The sequence below is a fragment of the Chelon labrosus genome (genome assembly GCF_963514085.1).
Source record: "Chelon labrosus genome assembly, chromosome: 12".
Lineage (NCBI taxonomy): Eukaryota > Metazoa > Chordata > Actinopteri > Mugiliformes > Mugilidae > Chelon > Chelon labrosus.
Genome location: NC_140345.1, coordinates 24,422,553 through 24,440,104, shown reverse-complemented (window position 1 = coordinate 24,440,104; position 17,552 = coordinate 24,422,553). Strand labels below are relative to the sequence as shown.

The 17,552-nt window shown below is 42.4% G+C and overlaps 2 protein-coding genes across 2 annotated transcripts; one reads left to right on the top strand and one right to left on the bottom strand.

Moving 5' to 3' along the window:
• Positions 1 to 5: 5 nt before the first annotated feature.
• On the bottom strand, positions 6 to 6,821 carry LOC311496385 (uncharacterized protein). The gene is made up of 8 exons (XM_084556231.1): positions 6,150 to 6,821; positions 5,779 to 5,891; positions 4,797 to 4,900; positions 4,175 to 4,349; positions 3,960 to 4,068; positions 2,888 to 2,973; positions 2,591 to 2,661; positions 6 to 2,015 (listed from the first exon to the last, which is right to left on the bottom strand). Exons 1-8 carry the CDS (start codon positions 6,621 to 6,623, stop codon positions 889 to 891), a joined length of 2,259 nt encoding a protein of 752 aa, XP_084412357.1. The 5' UTR covers positions 6,624 to 6,821; the 3' UTR covers positions 6 to 888.
• Positions 6,822 to 8,264: 1,443 nt separating this feature from the next.
• On the top strand, positions 8,265 to 17,551 carry tcaim (T cell activation inhibitor, mitochondrial). Its single transcript, XM_084556899.1, has 11 exons — positions 8,265 to 8,384; positions 8,843 to 8,938; positions 9,445 to 9,577; positions 9,942 to 10,092; positions 10,173 to 10,419; positions 12,827 to 12,949; positions 13,346 to 13,443; positions 14,892 to 14,983; positions 15,081 to 15,313; positions 15,425 to 15,556; positions 16,756 to 17,551. Exons 2-11 carry the CDS (start codon positions 8,904 to 8,906, stop codon positions 16,979 to 16,981), a joined length of 1,470 nt encoding a protein of 489 aa, XP_084413025.1. The 5' UTR covers positions 8,265 to 8,384; positions 8,843 to 8,903; the 3' UTR covers positions 16,982 to 17,551.
• Position 17,552: the final 1 nt, after the last annotated feature.

Here is a 17,552-nt window from a genome sequence, read left to right as displayed (position 1 = left end):
ACATACAAACTCCACACAGAAAGGCCCTAGTCGGCCAGTGGATTCAAACCCAGAACCTTCTCGCTGTGAGGCATCACTGCTTACCACCACACCACTCGTAGAAAAAAGTAAAAAGTGCAAAATAAAATTTATTGTGTGCAGTTACCGCCTAGTCTTGTGCTGCGAGTGAACCGGTGTCCGGCTTCAGAGAGCTCCTGTGTGCCGCTCAATGTGTGCATTTGTGACTGAAAGATAAAGAAATCCTCTGCCTCCATTTATCCATTTGCTTTAATATGTTGGATTCATGTTAATGTGTATTTAAAGATACATGCGAACCCTCATTGTGCAACAGTGATGCAGACAGTGTCATCCACACAAACTTGAAATAAGTCAAAATAAGGGATGAGTCTGAGCAGTTTATTTCTTACATTTCTTACAGGACACAACATGTGAACATCAGGTTCTGTGTCTACTTCCTCCTGTTCTAGTCCTAACCAGGTATGGCTGGCATCTGCCTTTCATTGTGAGTATTTTAAGGGGGGACCAAACACGTTGATTGGGACAAAAATTGGGGCAAATCCAATTGCACTAGAGTCCTGATAAAGCTGACTAATAATTAGAGACCATCTGTGTTCCAGTATTCAGCTAATGAGAGAACTGTGACTTTCAACTGGACCATACTTGTCTTCTCCTTTAAAACTTCCTTTATGCAACCCCATGCAATTGAATTCAACAGACCAGCATATTAACATAACGTTTTCACAAGAATACGTTTCTGGTGCTTCAGTCTGCACTTGTAAAATAAGTCGATTAGAAGAAATAATCTCAACCCAAACTGTGCAGGGCCCCTCCTAGCACCAACTCCTCGCAAGGCAGCAGTAACCGTCAGTGTAGTGTTTCTTTGCGCATTCAGTCTGAACTAACAGAATCGTAGCTCGGTGGTCTTGCAACATCAGAAAATTCTAGTCTTCTTCTCTTTACTCCACCAGTAAACTGACTCAGATGAAGACCATCCCCCTCTTCAACTCCAGAATCAAAATCCTGCACGCCGATGAACCCGTCTACACAGGGTGGGTCCTGAACCCCGGCCGACTGAGCAGACGCGCCCGATTCTAACCCTCTGATCCGCAGAAGACCGTCTCGACCCGATCCTTCACCGTTAACGGAAAACCCTGCCTGAATCTCCACAGATTTATTAGTACACTTGATCTGTTTTGTGTCTGACTTATCCAGCTCCTTTCCGACGCCTGGAAAACCAGTGGAGTCAGTTTTAAAGTCACTAGTAGAAGAATGCATGCCAGCTAATCTGCTCCCAGATAGACTCTTATAGGCATTAGAATCAGATACAGGATTAACTCCACTTGTAGAGGTGATAAAGTTCTTTCCAGCACCACCAGCAATAGGCATGGTGCCGTGTTCAGCACTGCTTTCCTGCTGGATTGCACTCTGAGTAGAACTACAACTCATTTTGTCACCATTAGAACACGTAACGACAGTAATTACAGCTGTGGAAACATCTTCAGTAGAACCAGGATTGCTTGCATTATATTTTGGACCATAGCTGACATTTCTTGCGATAGTACTGGTACCAGTAACATCAGCACTACCGTTGTTCCTGTACAAACTAGTCACAGAATCAATATTGTATTTTTCTACCCACTCCCTGGCTTTTTCCTGAGGTCTGGTGTCATCAGACATTACAGTGCCGTACGTTTTAGACTGTGTCTGCTGGCTGCCCGCCTTCATGACCGCAACGTCTGCATCACTACCATCCTTTTTCTTCAGGCTGACTGTACCTAGCCTCCATTCCTTTTTCTCAGCAAGGACCCCTTCTTTTTCCTTCCCACTGAGAATGTGGGTCCCGAGTGGGAAAGTAGGTTTATCTTTAAGGTGCACGTCAATTGTGTCTTTCCTCTTCTCTTCCAGATGGACCATTTCTGGTCCCTCTTCTGTTTGAAAGGGTATCCCCATTGACCTTGGTTTCATTTCAGCATTTTGTTCAACGAGCCAGCCTGAACTACTGACGGTGTTGACAGCTGAGGATATGAGAAAAGTCTAGTTAGTGCGCTCTTTTCATTTTAATGAACAGACAGATTACTATATACACCGATCAGGTATAACATTATGGTCTCCCTTGTGCCTTCAGATGTGGCTCATCAGAGAATGGACATGGGCCTTCTGAGGGTGTCCTGTGATGTCTGGCAACAGGATGTTGTTAGTGGGGGCCTTTGAGGGGAGGGGCCTCTGTGGATCATCCTACAGATACTTAATCAGTTTGGGGTCTAGTGAATTTGGAGGCCAGGTGCTGCCATCAAGGAGTTGCTATGGGGTGGGGGTGCCTGGTCTGGTCTAGGTGGGTGCTACATGTCTAAGTAACATCCACACCAATGAATGCCAGGTCCAAAAGTTTCCCAGCAGAACACTGTATTGTCAAAAGATGGTCAATGTTATTGACTTCTCCCGTCAGTGGTTTTAATGTTGTGGCTGATCGCTGCATATTACAGAAATGTTCAAGCTGCGACTGCTGGCAATCACCATTCATTTCTAGGATGTGTGTGCTTTTCTCCAGGTAGCTGCAGTGTGATTCAATCCGACTACGTTCGTAACTTACGTGGTTGTATTTCACTGCAGACGGAGTTACAGCAGGAACATACCAAGGGTGACGCGTTCAACTCCTCCCACCTGCAGACATGACCAAAATAATCCTGTGAATTATACGGAGGTATGCTGAAATACTTTAAATACCTACAATACTACTCAAGTATTGTGTCATTTTTGCACAAAAGTAGAACCTTTAACATTCAGTTATAAACCTTGGCCACATAGTTGTCCAGCATTGTAACATTACACACAGTATGTAACAGAAAATAAAGCCTAATATTTCCCTTAAACAATACTGGTAGCCTACCTGCCAGCAGCCTTGTTATAGTTGCAGGACTTTGCGGTCGGAGAACTGGTGAAACCAACTGACATAGAACAGTGGAGGTACTGCACCTAGACACAAACAACAGGGGAATTTTAATGTTTGGACAAAAAGATCAACAAAACCACGATGGATCTTTCCCTAGAAATCTACTGCCGACAAAGAACTAACCCAAAAGCAGCAAAGAGGCCCGTTAAAGAGCACTAATGCCATCTGTGCCATTTGTCTTCCCTCCAGAGATCGCCACTACCTCCTTAAGACCTGATCTGGTGCTCTGGTCCCCTTCTCTAAAGAAGCTGACTGTACCCTGGGAGGATTCCATGGAGGAGGAACACAAGCAAAAACATCTGCGCCACGCTGAGTTAGCTGCTGAAACAAAGCATCGAGGCTGGAACACAGAAGTCCACCCAGTGGAGGTTGGGTGCAGAGGGTTTGTGGCAACATCTACCACCAAAAGTCAGGGGCCAGAGTCAGAGCATTGCCATCAGAAATGCATCATAGGGCAGCAGAAAGAAGCAGCCAGTATCTCTGGATGAAGAGGAAGGACCCCTGCTGGACCCCTGCTGGACCCCTGCCTCACATAATCCCATGAGATGTCCGCAACGTAACAACAAGGCGACTCTCATGAACAATTGGGCACGGGATGCAGGCTCAGGACTGATCGCCCTGTAGCCGTCCGCCTCTGATGAGGCCCGAAACACCCCGTGAACCAGAGGAGCACTACTGATGATGCATCCCAAAATTTAACCAAGCCCATAAGCTTCTTCACCTGTTCACCAATGAACTCTTGCACGTGTTGTTTTTTTTATGCTAGGAGACAAATACCAGAGATTGAGGGGATGTAAGGTTCAGTTCGTTTTAGCTCAGAGAACTGAGAAAGAGAAGTGGATGTTTCAGTAAGAAAAATTATCCAAGCATGATAGCAAATAGAGGAATTGTTCTCAAACACATTAAGATTATGGAAGGACTAGACAAAGCCCAATCTGAGAAGAGGTCTGCTCTCTGCTTGATAAGAATAAGTGATTCTTTGCATCTTATTACAATTTATTGCTCTTACTTGTGGGATTTCACTGAAGAGAAAAGTATCGATGGAGAACTTTAGCACATTGCCCCCTCCCAACAGGAACTGAGACCTGCTCCCTTCCCTCCTGCTGTCCGTCATACAGCTGCAATCAAAGCAAAGAAAACACACAACTAATTAATTAAGGCGTGTCAAGCAGCAAAGCAGTTACTGTAATCAATGTGTATGATCGTCATTACTAGAAAACACACCCGTAGTTGGTGATAATATCCACTTTGAGCGTGTCTTTTGGATCTTTGGAGCTTGTAGCATAGCACGAGTCCACGTAAAGCCTCTCCCCAGGCAAAAGAATTCCTGTCTGGGCCACAAAATACACTGGCTCCCCCAAATAGAACCACTGCCCTGGAAGGATGGGCTCCCACTGGGCTGTTACGGGACAGACACATGAATACAAAGAGAACCTAATTAAAGTCGCAAAGTAAACGGGACTACAAGTTAATTCAAGTTAATAGTGCCAATAACAGCTCAGATTGTCTCAAGACCCTCCCCACTGCAGGCTTTAAGACGAAAATACTCGATTAACATGAAGAAACCTTGAGCAGAACCCAGGTCGAGTCTTCCAGATATAGACTATGCATTTGTTTGTTGCAGCCTTGTACCAGTATCACTACATCTTAACGCTTGATTTAGATCTTAAAAGCCTGCTGGCACAAATAATTGATCTTATTCTTAAACAATCAAATGCTGATTATTCAACATATTCACAGTTAACATGTCTAAAACAAAAGGCAAGGTTTGAGCTGCTTTTGTTTTAGATACACCAGTCTAAATCTTCTCAGATGATACCGTGACGAGACTTTTTTGCCGTGTTACCATTGCAGACGGTGAGGCTGAAGGCGAGTTTGCTTCTGATGCCCTTTATAAACGTCATCAGCTGAACTTGAGGCCTGAAGCCTACTTGGTAAGAGTAATGGAACCTGAAACAAAACAAGAATTTTGTCAAGTCGTTCCAAGTGAGCTCCCACTTTTGTTGACAAGTTCTTATTTTCTCTGCCCATCTGTGGTATTTCAGTCGCTCTTAATTTAGCCTAAGGGAGGAAAAAGAAATTGAGAAACACATCTTTGCCAATCGGGGTGGCACAGTGGGGTGGTGGTTAGCACTTTCACAGCAGAAAGGTTCTGGGTTGAATCCACAGGCTGATTGGGCCTTTCTGTGTGGAGTTTGCATGTTCTCCCTGTGTCTGCGTGGGTTCTCTCCAGGCTTCCTCCCACCGTCCAAAGACATGCGCATTAGGTTTACTGGTGATTCTAAATTGGCTGTAGGTGTGAATGTGAGTGTGAATGGTTGTCTGTCTCTCTGTGCTAGCCCTGAGATAGACTAGTGACCTGTCCAGGGTGTACCCCGCCTCTCACCCGATGACAGCTGGGACAGGCTCCAGCACCTCCCGCGACCCTTCACAGGACACGCGGATACAGAAGATGAGACGTCTTTGCCAATCATTTTTCTGACCGATCATCTGAGGCCATGTTTATGATGCGTTTCTCCATTTCTTTATCCTCCCTGCTCTGTGCAAAAACTACACAAGACGAGCTTCAGACTAGTCTCATGTATACTGTCTCCACAGAGATCCATCGTAGCTCCTCCTTCTTTATTTTAGAGAACAAATAATAACCACGACTGCTTCCTGTTTACGTGAGGAGAACAATTGGGATGTAGCCACGATAGAGCAACCAGCTTTTATGCGTATTTTCAGTGGCTGCAACACAGTTATTGTAATACCACTGAGCGCCTTGGAAGACAGTGAATGGTAGCGATGGATAACATTTTTAGCAAATAGGAGATTTTAATGATTACCTGTTGTAGTGGCAGTGGATGGGAACTCTCAGCGGTGCAACTCTGATGACATATCCTTCTGGAGCTGGGGTATAGTGCAGCAAATAGGTATACACCAGCTGACCACCAACAACCTGAGAATTACAGCAATTAATCCACTCAGAACTATTCAGATAAATGTGGTTCAAGTAAAACGTTTTACTGCCTGAAAAAAGTAATAACAACAATAATAAATGCCTGGAATAGGTACTCTGCTTGTGAAGCCACTGTTTTCATTTTGTACCTGTATGGTATTAGCTTAAAAAGTGTTGTATCATGAACTAATCAGTACAATTTGGTTTGGCACTAAAAAAAAAAAAGTTTATTTGATATATTATAAGACATGGTTTGACCTTTACTTGTCCGTCGCACTCCGTTAACGGGTAATGGAAGTAGAGGAAGCCGGGGGTGTTCCTGCTGGTTTCACACGAGCCCAGTCGGAAGAGGGATGGAACGGTCCACGCGCCCAGCTGCGCGCGGTCCAGGCGCACGGACACAGCGCCGACACCGCACCACACCTCCACGGCGCGTCCGCCAGCTCCCTCAACCGCCTGTTGTTGTTGTCCCGTTTGCGGTAACAGCAGCGCAGTCACACCGGGCGAAAGCGCCGTTCTATAGGGGGTAGGGCGAAACAGTTCCGGTGCCACCAGGGGCCCCGGTGCGTGCAGAAACATGGGCAGCTGGTAAAATGAAAGTCTCGGGGCTGCGTCCTGTTGTTGTTGTTGGGGCTTTAATGGATTCACCTGCTCCGACCATGTCACGTGCTGAACCGGACCTCCCAATGTACCGTGAAACAGTCTCCAAAGAAGGCAAAACAACACAAACATGATCTGAAAAGCTGCCACAATAAGAAGAGCTGGAATTAAAGTTGTGACCACGGGAGTGTACGGACCGTCCGGCTCTAAATCCGCGTCCTCAACTCATTAGAACACCTGCTGCACCACTGATTGGGCTCACTCAGGTATCTGGACAGCAGCTTAGTTTTCGCATGGCTGATTAAGGATATAACATTGTACATGTAGACCTACTGAGGTATAAACAGTTGTGCTAATAAAATTAATCATAAATAAGTTATTTTATTTTTTCACAAACCTAGTATTTTGAGATTTTAATTGTCATTCTGCTCAGGCAGACTGAAGGATAGCCTCACCAGCTACCGTCCAGCGTCCATTATGGTTTAAAATAATCAACTGCTAAAATATCAACAGGTTGCAAGCTCGACAACATTTGGACAAACTTCTCAGTTTTGGGGTTAACCCACGCTTAAGAAGAAATATAATCTGAAAGACATTAAATAAAAGAAAGACATTTAATTAATTTAATTAATTAAACAGTTTATGATTAGTCCATGGTTCATGTTAATGCTCCTCCATCCATATTATTGCACCATATAATTTGTATAGTGTACATTTACTTCTGTTTCTATATCTTGTAGATTTGTCCATATAGAAGCAGTAGCTTTGCTTATACTATTGTATTTTATTTATTTATTTATTTTTATTATTGCTTATAGGTATCTTACACCTATTTTTCTTTCAACTAGTGTTTTTGAAGTGTGTTTTTAGGTGCAATTAAGCTACTGTGACCAATAAAGTCTTTCTAAGTCCAAGTCTAGATTTAAGTTGTTGCCTTACTGAGATGAGGAAAGATTTATTTTTTTAAGGAAATGGAGGAAAAGTATAAGAAAAATGTGCAGAAGAATGGACATGAGCAGTGGACATGGACTGATGACTTTCTGAACCGTCATAAAGTAAAAGCGTCATGTTGTGGGCGTTGCTTTGTTGCATCAGAATCAGAATCAAAATACTTTATTAATCCTTCAAGGAAATTGTTTTGTTGCTGTTGCTCCCATAAAGTGAAAGTTGCTAGTTAACAGAGCAAATACAATGGAATAAAAGTAATACAAAAATATAAAAAAAATAAAGTAAGATGCATTTAAAGTAAAAGAAAATATTGCAAGGGGGACTGTGCAGTTCAGAAGATTATAAGGAAGATACGTATAAAAAAACCTATGTAAGCCCATTTCCGCCACTTGATGAAAAAAAATATGAGATACTAAGTCATAATTATGAGATAGCTATCTCATAATTTTGACATAGTATCTCATAATTATGACTTAGTATCTCATAATTATGACTTAGCTATCTCATAATTTTGACTTAGTATCTCATAATTATGACTTAGTATCTCATAATTATGACTTAGCTATCTCATAATTTTGACTTAGTATCTCATAATTATGACTTAGTATCTCATAATTATGACTTAGCTATCTCATAATTTTGATTTAGTATCTCATAATTATGACTTAGTATCTCATAATTTTTTTTATATCAAGTGGCGGAAATGGGCTTCCATAATAAACAAATTCATCCCATAGAATTCCCTGGAAGACGCTGCAGCACCTTCGCCCTCCAGTCCGCTTGGTGGCGCTAATAGCGGCAGTGGTGGTTTGTCAAGAAGAAGAAGAAGAAACCGCAGCAACAGAAGAAGAAGGAGAAGGAGAAATAATCCAAACATTTCACTTTAGCTTTAAACCCTTCTGCTGTGCGGTCATGACAGGACACTGAGTCGACTCGCTGATTTATGTCAGTTAATAATTTACCATTCGCATTTACTTGCGACTATTCTCGAGCTCTTATAAGCCAGAAAATAACAGTCTAAATGCCCAACAAGCTAATGCTAATGCTAAGTCCTAGCTACAGCAGCGATAACTAAAGAGCTATGTTTGGTTGCTGTTACCTTGTGTGTCCTAGCAAAACAAGGCCGCAGTAATTTGATATTTGTTTTGATAGTGTGTCATCCAGTGGGTTAAGTGCAGGTCGTATATGTAGATATTTTATGCTAATGTTAGGATTATATACAGAGCAGCTTTATTCTGGGATATTTAGTTTTTCGAGATGCATTTGTTTACTGCAGGTTTGCTGGTGCAGACTTTGAACTTTTACCTTAAATGAATGGATGAATACTTTGCTGATGCACCCTGGGTAATTAAAAAAAAAAAAAAAAACACTGTACTCTAACTACTTTGCTGTCGTGACTGCAGACGAGCTGGCGGCAGAGGTCATAGGTCATGGATAAATGATCAGCTGTTGCGCAGCAGGACCATGTCTGTCCACGCCCTCCTGCGATGCACCTTGAGGTAATACTAAAGACACTACTACAGTACTACTTTGCATGTTTGAATAAGCCTTTACTTTTGTTTTACTTTTCTTACCATACTTGTAAATTAGGTAGCCCATGATTATAAGCCCCTATCAGCTGTTGAGGAGTCTGATGGCAATGGGACAGATTAGATTAGATTAGATTCAACTTTACTGTCATTACACATGTACAGGTACAGAACAGAGCAACGAAATGCAGTTTAGCATCTAACCAGAAGTGCAATAGGCAGTGAGTGCACGTGGCATAGATAGTATGGTATACAAGTAGTATGGTGCAGGTTGTTTTTTACAGCCTATGAACCCTATGTACAGGTGAGACCATGTATATACAGGTGAATGAGCAGGATATACACAAGAAAGAGTTCTTTAGTCTGGAAGTCCTGCGTTTCACACTTCTGCACCTGCGTCCCGAGCGTAGAAGTGTCTCCAAGATGACTAAAAAAACACTTGACATGAATTTCTTTTTTTTTTTTTTTTCCTGTAGACTACTGAGGAAGCGTGTGGCCACACACTCAATCCACCAAAGACCTCTGTCAGGGGCGGAGGCTGTGACTGCACTCAGACCATTTTATTTTGCGGTCCATCCAGACTTCTTTGGTCAATATCCCAGGGAACGGGTAGGCTTCCTGCGCGTCTTTTCATTATATTCAAAGTGTTAGAGTGTGTGTGTGTGTGTGTGTGTGTGGGAGGCGACAGGCACAGGGCAACACCAACAAAGAAGACTCGCTGTAACAGTCAATTTTGTTTTTCCTTTGTGACCTCTTGACAATTATGGGACTTGTTTTTGGAATGATCTTTGTTGGTCGACATAATTAGGGCTGTCAATAGATTAAAATATTTAATCATGATTATTTGCATCATTTCCATAGTCCTGTATCTTTCAACCTTACTATTATCACTCTTATCACAACCTCAGCTGCTTGGAAAACTGCTCAGTTCACATCAACATCAAATATAATATAGGAACCGCTGTTTTTGCAGGAGGTGAATGAGAATTCACTGAAGAGGCTAAATGGCTATCTGGAAAACCTGCAGAAGCCTGGCTCCCGCTTCGTTCAGCCAACGAAGCTCACCTTTTACATGAGGGACACAAAGGAAAGCAGCGATGAGCAGCCTGACCGTCTCACTTCAGGTACAGTCACCTTTTCATATCGTTCATAATCCCGGTGAGTTCTGCTTTCAGAAGATTGAAATCTTCCACCTGGTTCTCAGGGTTCCGGTCAGTTAGTTTCACCCTCCGGACAAATGACGTCTCGAGCACGGTGAAGAGCGTCTTGACATCCTGCAACCTCCCCGTGGAGCACATTAAGGAAATGAAAGCAAGTGATGGAAGTTCACCAGAGACAGTGTTGTCTTTCTACAGACCTATCAAATGGGATAAAAGCTTCTACACCTTTACTGGCTACAGAGACCCTGAGGAGGAACTGCAGCAGGCCATGAGAGTGGAGCCTACACTCAGGTTGGTAACACTGGACCTTAACTCTACATTAGGATGAGTCAGGTTTACTGCATCCACTTATATTCGAGCGCAACCTAAATTTTTCCCTCACACTTCATCCTTACCCCTACAGCTAGTCCACTGTGGCAGATCTGTTCTGTATGTGTGTGCTCAGCCGTGCCTTAGGTCAAGCAGACACACAGACCTGCAACTCTTTCTACATCTGTGACACAGACAAAGAACTTGTATTTAGACCCGTTCATACAACTTTAAACTAGAAGAAATCATGTCTCACACATGCCAAACAGTTATTAGCAATGCTAATTCAGTAAAACTGAGGAGCAGCTACTTAGAAATTAGAAAAGTCATTATTATTATGCATGTTTGCATGATACAGCGACATTGCAAGATATCCATCCCAGTGCTGCTTTTAAGAATAATAAAATATAAACATACATTAAATGATAAATATTGAATATATTGCATTAGAATTTAAAATGTTGAGGTGGATTTTGTTGTTTATTGAGGGACTGGAAGGCTTTGGGAATAAATCGTTCAGTAGTCTGGTGGTGTGAGTTGTTATGGACCTGTATCGCCCCCCAGAGGGCAGGAGGTCAAACAGGTGGTGGCCGGGGTGAGAGGAGTCTTTCACAATGTTTTTTTTTGCCCTTGAGAGGCAGCAGACGTCTGCAGTGACTTCTAATGTATTGTAAACCCCCTTTACCCCGTTCCTGTATTAATCATGTTGGTTTATGTGCTACCCATCAAGCATTAACTTTTGTCAGATCCCATTATCTCAGAGGTTTTAACTCATAACTATTAAAAGTTGAACGATTTTATCTAAATCTCTGTATCGTTCATGTTACCTGACTCTACTGTTGTTTACCCTCCTGATGTGTTCGGTGTCAGTTGTGTCTTTAAATACACATATACATAAGTAGGGGGTCCCCACTCCATCTCTCCATCAGTCTGGGGGTCCTTGGCCTGGAAAACGTTGAAGACCCCTGATGTAGACAGTAATTGCTGTTTGTCTAAAATTAGGTTGTGTGCAGGAAGGTTGGGTTGCTCGGGGCATCATGGGAAATCCCCTTGCAGCCTAAGCGATGCTCCAGGGTCAACTGAGTCAGTCCTAACTACAAGCTCAAAAAGTTTTTTTTAAGTCTTAACCTTAAAAGTAGAAAGCGTGTTTACCTCTGGCGCCTACTTCTCAGGAGCCTTGCCACTGAAGACTCTGTCTCCCGTTCTTCTTTTTGAAACTCTAGGAACCACAGGAACCACTGTCTTCCTTCACCTGTGCAATTTAAAAAAAAAGAACATCCTGTCTTAAAGTGATGCTGAAAAACTGTAGAATCTAGCAGAGCAAGTGTAGAGACAGGGCGAGGCTTTAACCAGTGACTGATTATCAACAGTTTTTATGTGCAGTTTTAGAAATGATAAAAGGTTGAACATTGGTCTTTATCCTGTTTCTAAACACTAATTATTCTGGTTTAATATCAAGTTAGATTGGGATAAAATATCCTTAAGCAACTTGGGTGAAAAAACTAATGCATTCATGATTGTTTTAACGTTTTAACGGTTTCTGTGGAAACGGCTTCAGAAAGGTGTGTGGTTGTCTGCTTCACAACTGTGTGGTAATTTTGGATTTAACCCACTGACAAAACAGGGTTGTCAAAAAAACACAACACAATTCAATCAGGGTTTTCCATACAATGTTAACACTACAATACAATGTTAGGCCCGCCAGGGTCTAATACGATCTCATAACGAATCGGAAATATTCGTGCACGTCTCAAACAATGCGTTGTTTTTTTCCTATTGCTCCTGAAAGCATCTCTCCCTCCCTCCCAGACTCTCTCCACACACACACCTGCTGCTCACCTGCTCTGTACTGAAGTACACCTTTTCTCACTTGGCATTAGAGTGCATCTACACATGTGTCTCAAGTGACTATTTGTGACCGGATCTCAAGTTCTGCACCTTATTTGCAAATTAACAAGTACATCATTAGGGCTGCAGTAGAAAATTATGCAAACAGCTGCTGTCTGGAAACCATTAAGTGCTTGCTACTGCTGTTTCAGAACCACAAACACCGCTGTGTGTTGGGTGTCGAGATTAGAAAAATTGGTGTGTTGCTGAAGATGTTGGAAATTTTTCTTGAGTCAAACCCTTTAGACTATTACTTATGTATTTCTCTACAGCTTAAGACAGCACGGCTCATTTACAGCCATGATAAAAAACAGTAAAACAACAAGTTAAAAGATGATTAAAAGCTGCATAGATATCATGTGGGTTTGTCACAGCACAAGACATCAGTGACAACAGTTTTCTGTAATGTGCCGTCTCGTGTGTAGCAACTATGAAATTAAAAGTAAAATCCTTTAGTTTATCTCAGCTCAGTGATTTCATGTTGTCTTTTTTTTTTTGTCAGCTTGTGGCTGAAAAACAACGAACCTGAGGCAACGAAGAAGCACAGTGCTAGTCTTCCTCTGAGAGCAGAGCTGAACAGACTGAAGAAGGAACTGTGCCACAGATTTAGTTTGGCTGATATCAGGTACACTCGGCTCGTCTACTCCCCTTACACCGAGTACTACGATAAGTACTGTGGGAGCTGCTGAATGAGCATGTCTCTTATTTGAATGAACAAGTTGTTGAGCTAGTCAGCCTAGTTAGGGCTGGATACTGAGCAGTGAGTTAAGTTAATCCTAAGGATCTAATAATAAAAGAAAATGTCAGGATATGCGTCCATTACCTGTTTGGGTTCTCTTTGTCTACTTTCACGACTTGTTTTAAATCACTTTATGCAGAAATTCTTTGGGGCGCAGTGGAAAGTTTATATAGGATTATACAGATTATAGTTATAAGAGAGTAGAACATTCAAGACTGTGTTTGAACTAGTTAGCAGCTGTGTATATTACACTGTTATGGTGACGTCAGTTGTGTGGTGCAGGTGGCAGCGCAGCTGGGGAGTGGCTCACAGGTGCTGTCAGCTTCAGAGTCTAAAGCGACTGTCCCAGCAGAACCCTGAGGCCCTGATCAACCTAAAAGGTAAAGAGTCTCGTTGGAAAGTCACTGCACTGCACACAGGTGACATTAATACAGTAGAACAAATATTCCAACTTGTATAACTTAAGAAATTATAGCCTATGCAATGCCACTGATAAACTGAAACAAAGAAAAAAGACAATTACAGGTTCCAAACACCTCTCCATGCAGTTAGCACCCAAACCACATCCACCTAAACTAAGCGTCCCCACTCATTTTGGACCTGGTGATGCACAGATCCTATGGGAGAACCACAGCTTATTTACAAACTGAAGGAAGCAAAGAAAATAACATTTAATCTATGGGGTAGAAACCTTCCTTACTAAAGTATATTTAATAAAAGTTGACTTATTATTTTCAAGTGTGAGCAATGGTTATGAAACTCCAGGAACCACAAGTAGGCCTGAACTTTGAGAACAAAGTGATCTATTGGGATGATATGGTACAGGATACAGGATAGGATCTTCTGGATTTTAAAGGAAGCCAATGAAGAGGAACTAAAACTAATTCCTAATTCCAATGCTCTCACTGCAACATTTTTAATCAGTTACAACTATTTGGAAAACCTGATAATACTGAATTACAGTTGTAGTCCAGCCTCAAAGAATCAAATGCATGAATTAGTTTTTTAGCATCACTTTGAGTTGAGATGTTCCTCATTTTGACAATATTACACAGGTGAATTAAAGCACATATCCCGGTCAAATATAACGGAGGTAACGGATAGTGAATTATTGTGAATCCTCAAAAAAGCTGTGACTCATCAGAGAATGGACATGGGCCTTCTGAGGGTGTCCTGTGGTGTCTGGTAACAGGATGCTGTTACTGGGGAGCCTTTGACTCCTATGGGTTGAGAGGAGGGACCTCTGAGGATCATCCCACAGATACTTGATCAGTTTGGGATCTAGTGAATTTGGAGGCCAGGTCAACACCTTGTGCTGTTCTTCATGTTTTTGTAGTTGTTCCTTAACTGTTTTTGTGAGTCTGCATCCTGCTGAGGATGGCTGCTGCCATCAAGGAGTGTCATTGCTATGGGGTGGGGGTGCCTGGTCTGGTCTAGGTGGGTGCTACATGTCTAAGTAACATCCACATGAATGAATGCCAGGTCCAAAAGTTTCCCAGCAGAACACTGAATTGTCACAAGATGGTCAATGTTGTTTATTTCTCCTGTCAGTGGTTTTAATGTTGTGGCTGATTGGTGTAGACCTATTTAGTAGTAGGCGTCTTGACTTGTCACAGAAGGGAACAAACAATGCATTCTGTTTAAGGGATGAACTGCTTTAGTTTGTGCTGGTTCACTGTCATGATTTACTAGGAAACTGTCCTTTCTCCGGTCTTTTCTACTTGTCAAGATGCAAGTCACTTAGTTGACAAGTATTTTCCCCAGATTCTGGTCATTGAAACCACGTACATGACTTCCCCTTTAATTTGCTCGTTCATCTTCCGTCTAGGACATACTGTTGTGTTTGCTGACCAGTCAGGGATGAACGTCTCTGGACACGTCATGCTGGGAACCATGGACGTCCATCACCAGTGGACCAAAGTAATGCAGCTGCAGTCAGTCAGTCGTCCTGCTGTCACATACTGTGTGGGGTTTCTCTTTTTGTTTTTTCTGACCCGTCCTCTGCCCTGTTCTCCAGCTGTTTGAGCACCTACCTAGCTATTGTAGCCTACAGGACGAGACAGACTGGCTGAAGGAAAGGATAAGCCTCCTCCTGGGTGGGACCCAAGTGGTGCACATTGAGAGGTTGGATCCAGTCAAACCCATTGCCGACCACTACAGTACCCTCAACGCCTTTCACAAAAATCTGATCTCCCAGCGGCTTCGCCTGCACCCCAGGAGCTTGCAGGGCCTCACAATCCTGCTGGAGAAGTACGCATATTACTTTACCCTATGAACACCACGTAAACATGCTCTTAACTTTCAGTTAAGTCTTTTTTTTGTGTGTGTGTGTGTGTGTGTGTGTGTGTGTGTCCGTCACAGTGGCCACTCTAAACCCAGTCTCCATGAGATGGGGCACTTCATTATCCCCACCAACTATGACCCTCCCAAACTGCAGATCTTCCTCCAGAACCACGCCTCCGAGGCCAGACATCGCACCCAATGCAAAAACCAGTAAGTTTAACACAGAAATAACAAATATCCTCCAACTCTATCTGAATATCTTTATGCAGGGATTTGTATTCACAGGGAGCCATGTGAACAGAGATTAAAAAAACTTACACTGTTGCAAGAAATAATTAGCTCCTGATAGCATCAACACTACGACCAGGTTCTTACGTTATTCCCAAAGAAAAACGACAAAAGCTTCATCAGACTTTGGAAATTGGAGTTCATAAAAACGGTTTGATTGTTGTGGCTGATTGGGGTACATTTCCGCTTAAAAAAACGAAACAGAAATATTATGTTTTTGTACTTTTGAGGCAATGAATCAATAACTACATCGCCTACAGCAGCGGCAGCTTTACAGGAATGTACTCCCCTCACTGCCTGGTCTGATTTTTATTTTTTTTTTGTCTCAAGCTTTATTCACAGCCTCCTGACTATATATGTGACCGCTGCTCTTTTTACACACTTTTAGGTCACCTGACCGTCCACATGCAACCCCTTGAAATTAACTTGTAACCCTAGATGTGGCTTTATTTTTTCACCTTGCATATATGTAATATTGGGCCATTTTCCTGCATAAACAAACACCAAAGCCTAATATTTCTGTTTCATTTGTTTGACTGGGTTCTGTTTGTCTACTTTTAGGACTTGTGTGAAAATGTGCTGATGTTTTTGAGTCATTTTTATGCAGAAATGTAGACAGAAAAAGAGAAGAGGAGGAACAAGATAGACCAACATCTGACTAAAGCGTGCATGTAGAAACCAATTGTGATGCAAGTACAAGATATAGTTGATGTGAGAGATTGAAAAATAATATAAACAAGAGCACAAAACTGTCAGTGACAATAGTAGTTCTATCACAGGTGACTAAGTTGCTATAATGATTGAATTTCAGATTCTGAAAACTTTATTGATCCTTCAAGGAAATTGTTTTCGCTGCAATTGCTCCTATAAAGTGACAGTTGCAATGAGATAAAATATAAATATAATGAAATAACAATATAAAAAGATATTTAAAAAAAAAAATCAAGATGCCAATGTAGAGGATCAAATAAAATTCAAATAAAATGACTGCTACTGGTGAAGTGTTGAAGTTATAGTTCATTATCGTATAGTTGAAGTAATTGCTCATCATCCAGACAGTTTCTACTCATATCACACCACACTTTGATCATTTTACCTTGTGTGTCTTTGTGTGTGTGAAGGTTGCAGGAGGAGGAAGATGCTGCGGTGAAGCTTTGCCTCCAGAGTCTCTCTCTGAGGGGCCTCTCCAAGGAGCCAAGTGTCAGCTCCAGCCAGATGATCCTGTGCTGCAAACGGCTGCTGGAGCTGCGCTCGCCGCTCATGCAGGGCCTCCACATCTGCGTTTCTCACTTCTATTCGGTCATGGAAGACGGAGACCTGTGGGTCCCCTGGGACTGGAAGAGCTGAGCTGGATGGACGCCCGTCAGTCCACACATAAGAAGTATTTTTTAACCATTTGTTGAGGTAAATGGGCACAGCAGCGAGCACTAAACTGAACTAACATAGTGAGCAAACCACCAAAATTTCAACACTCAGGATTAGAATCACAGATTTAGTCTGACCACGCCTGCATCCACACTGATCCCTACGCCTGAACCACCACGCTGGATCCACTTAATATGGATTGAAACGGCCTCTGTCACAAGAAGAGTTGCAATTGTGAAGCAGTGAAATGTAAAATGGGGATTAAAAACACGTTGTCTCGTAGAAAATGTACATGTATAATTATGTACATCCTCGGTTATTCACATTAAAAGAAGTTATTGTGTATAGAAATAAAAAAACAGGACATCTACGGCAAGTGTGATCGTCAGATTGTCTATTTCTTTAAGTTACCAAACCTGTAAGACATAGCTGGAGCCTATCACAGCTGTCACTGGGCCAGGGGACAGCCCTGGACATCCTACAGCACAGGTGCCTTAATGTCCCACTGTGGCTTTCATAGCCTGCCGGGCAATAATCAGAAAAGTCACATTTC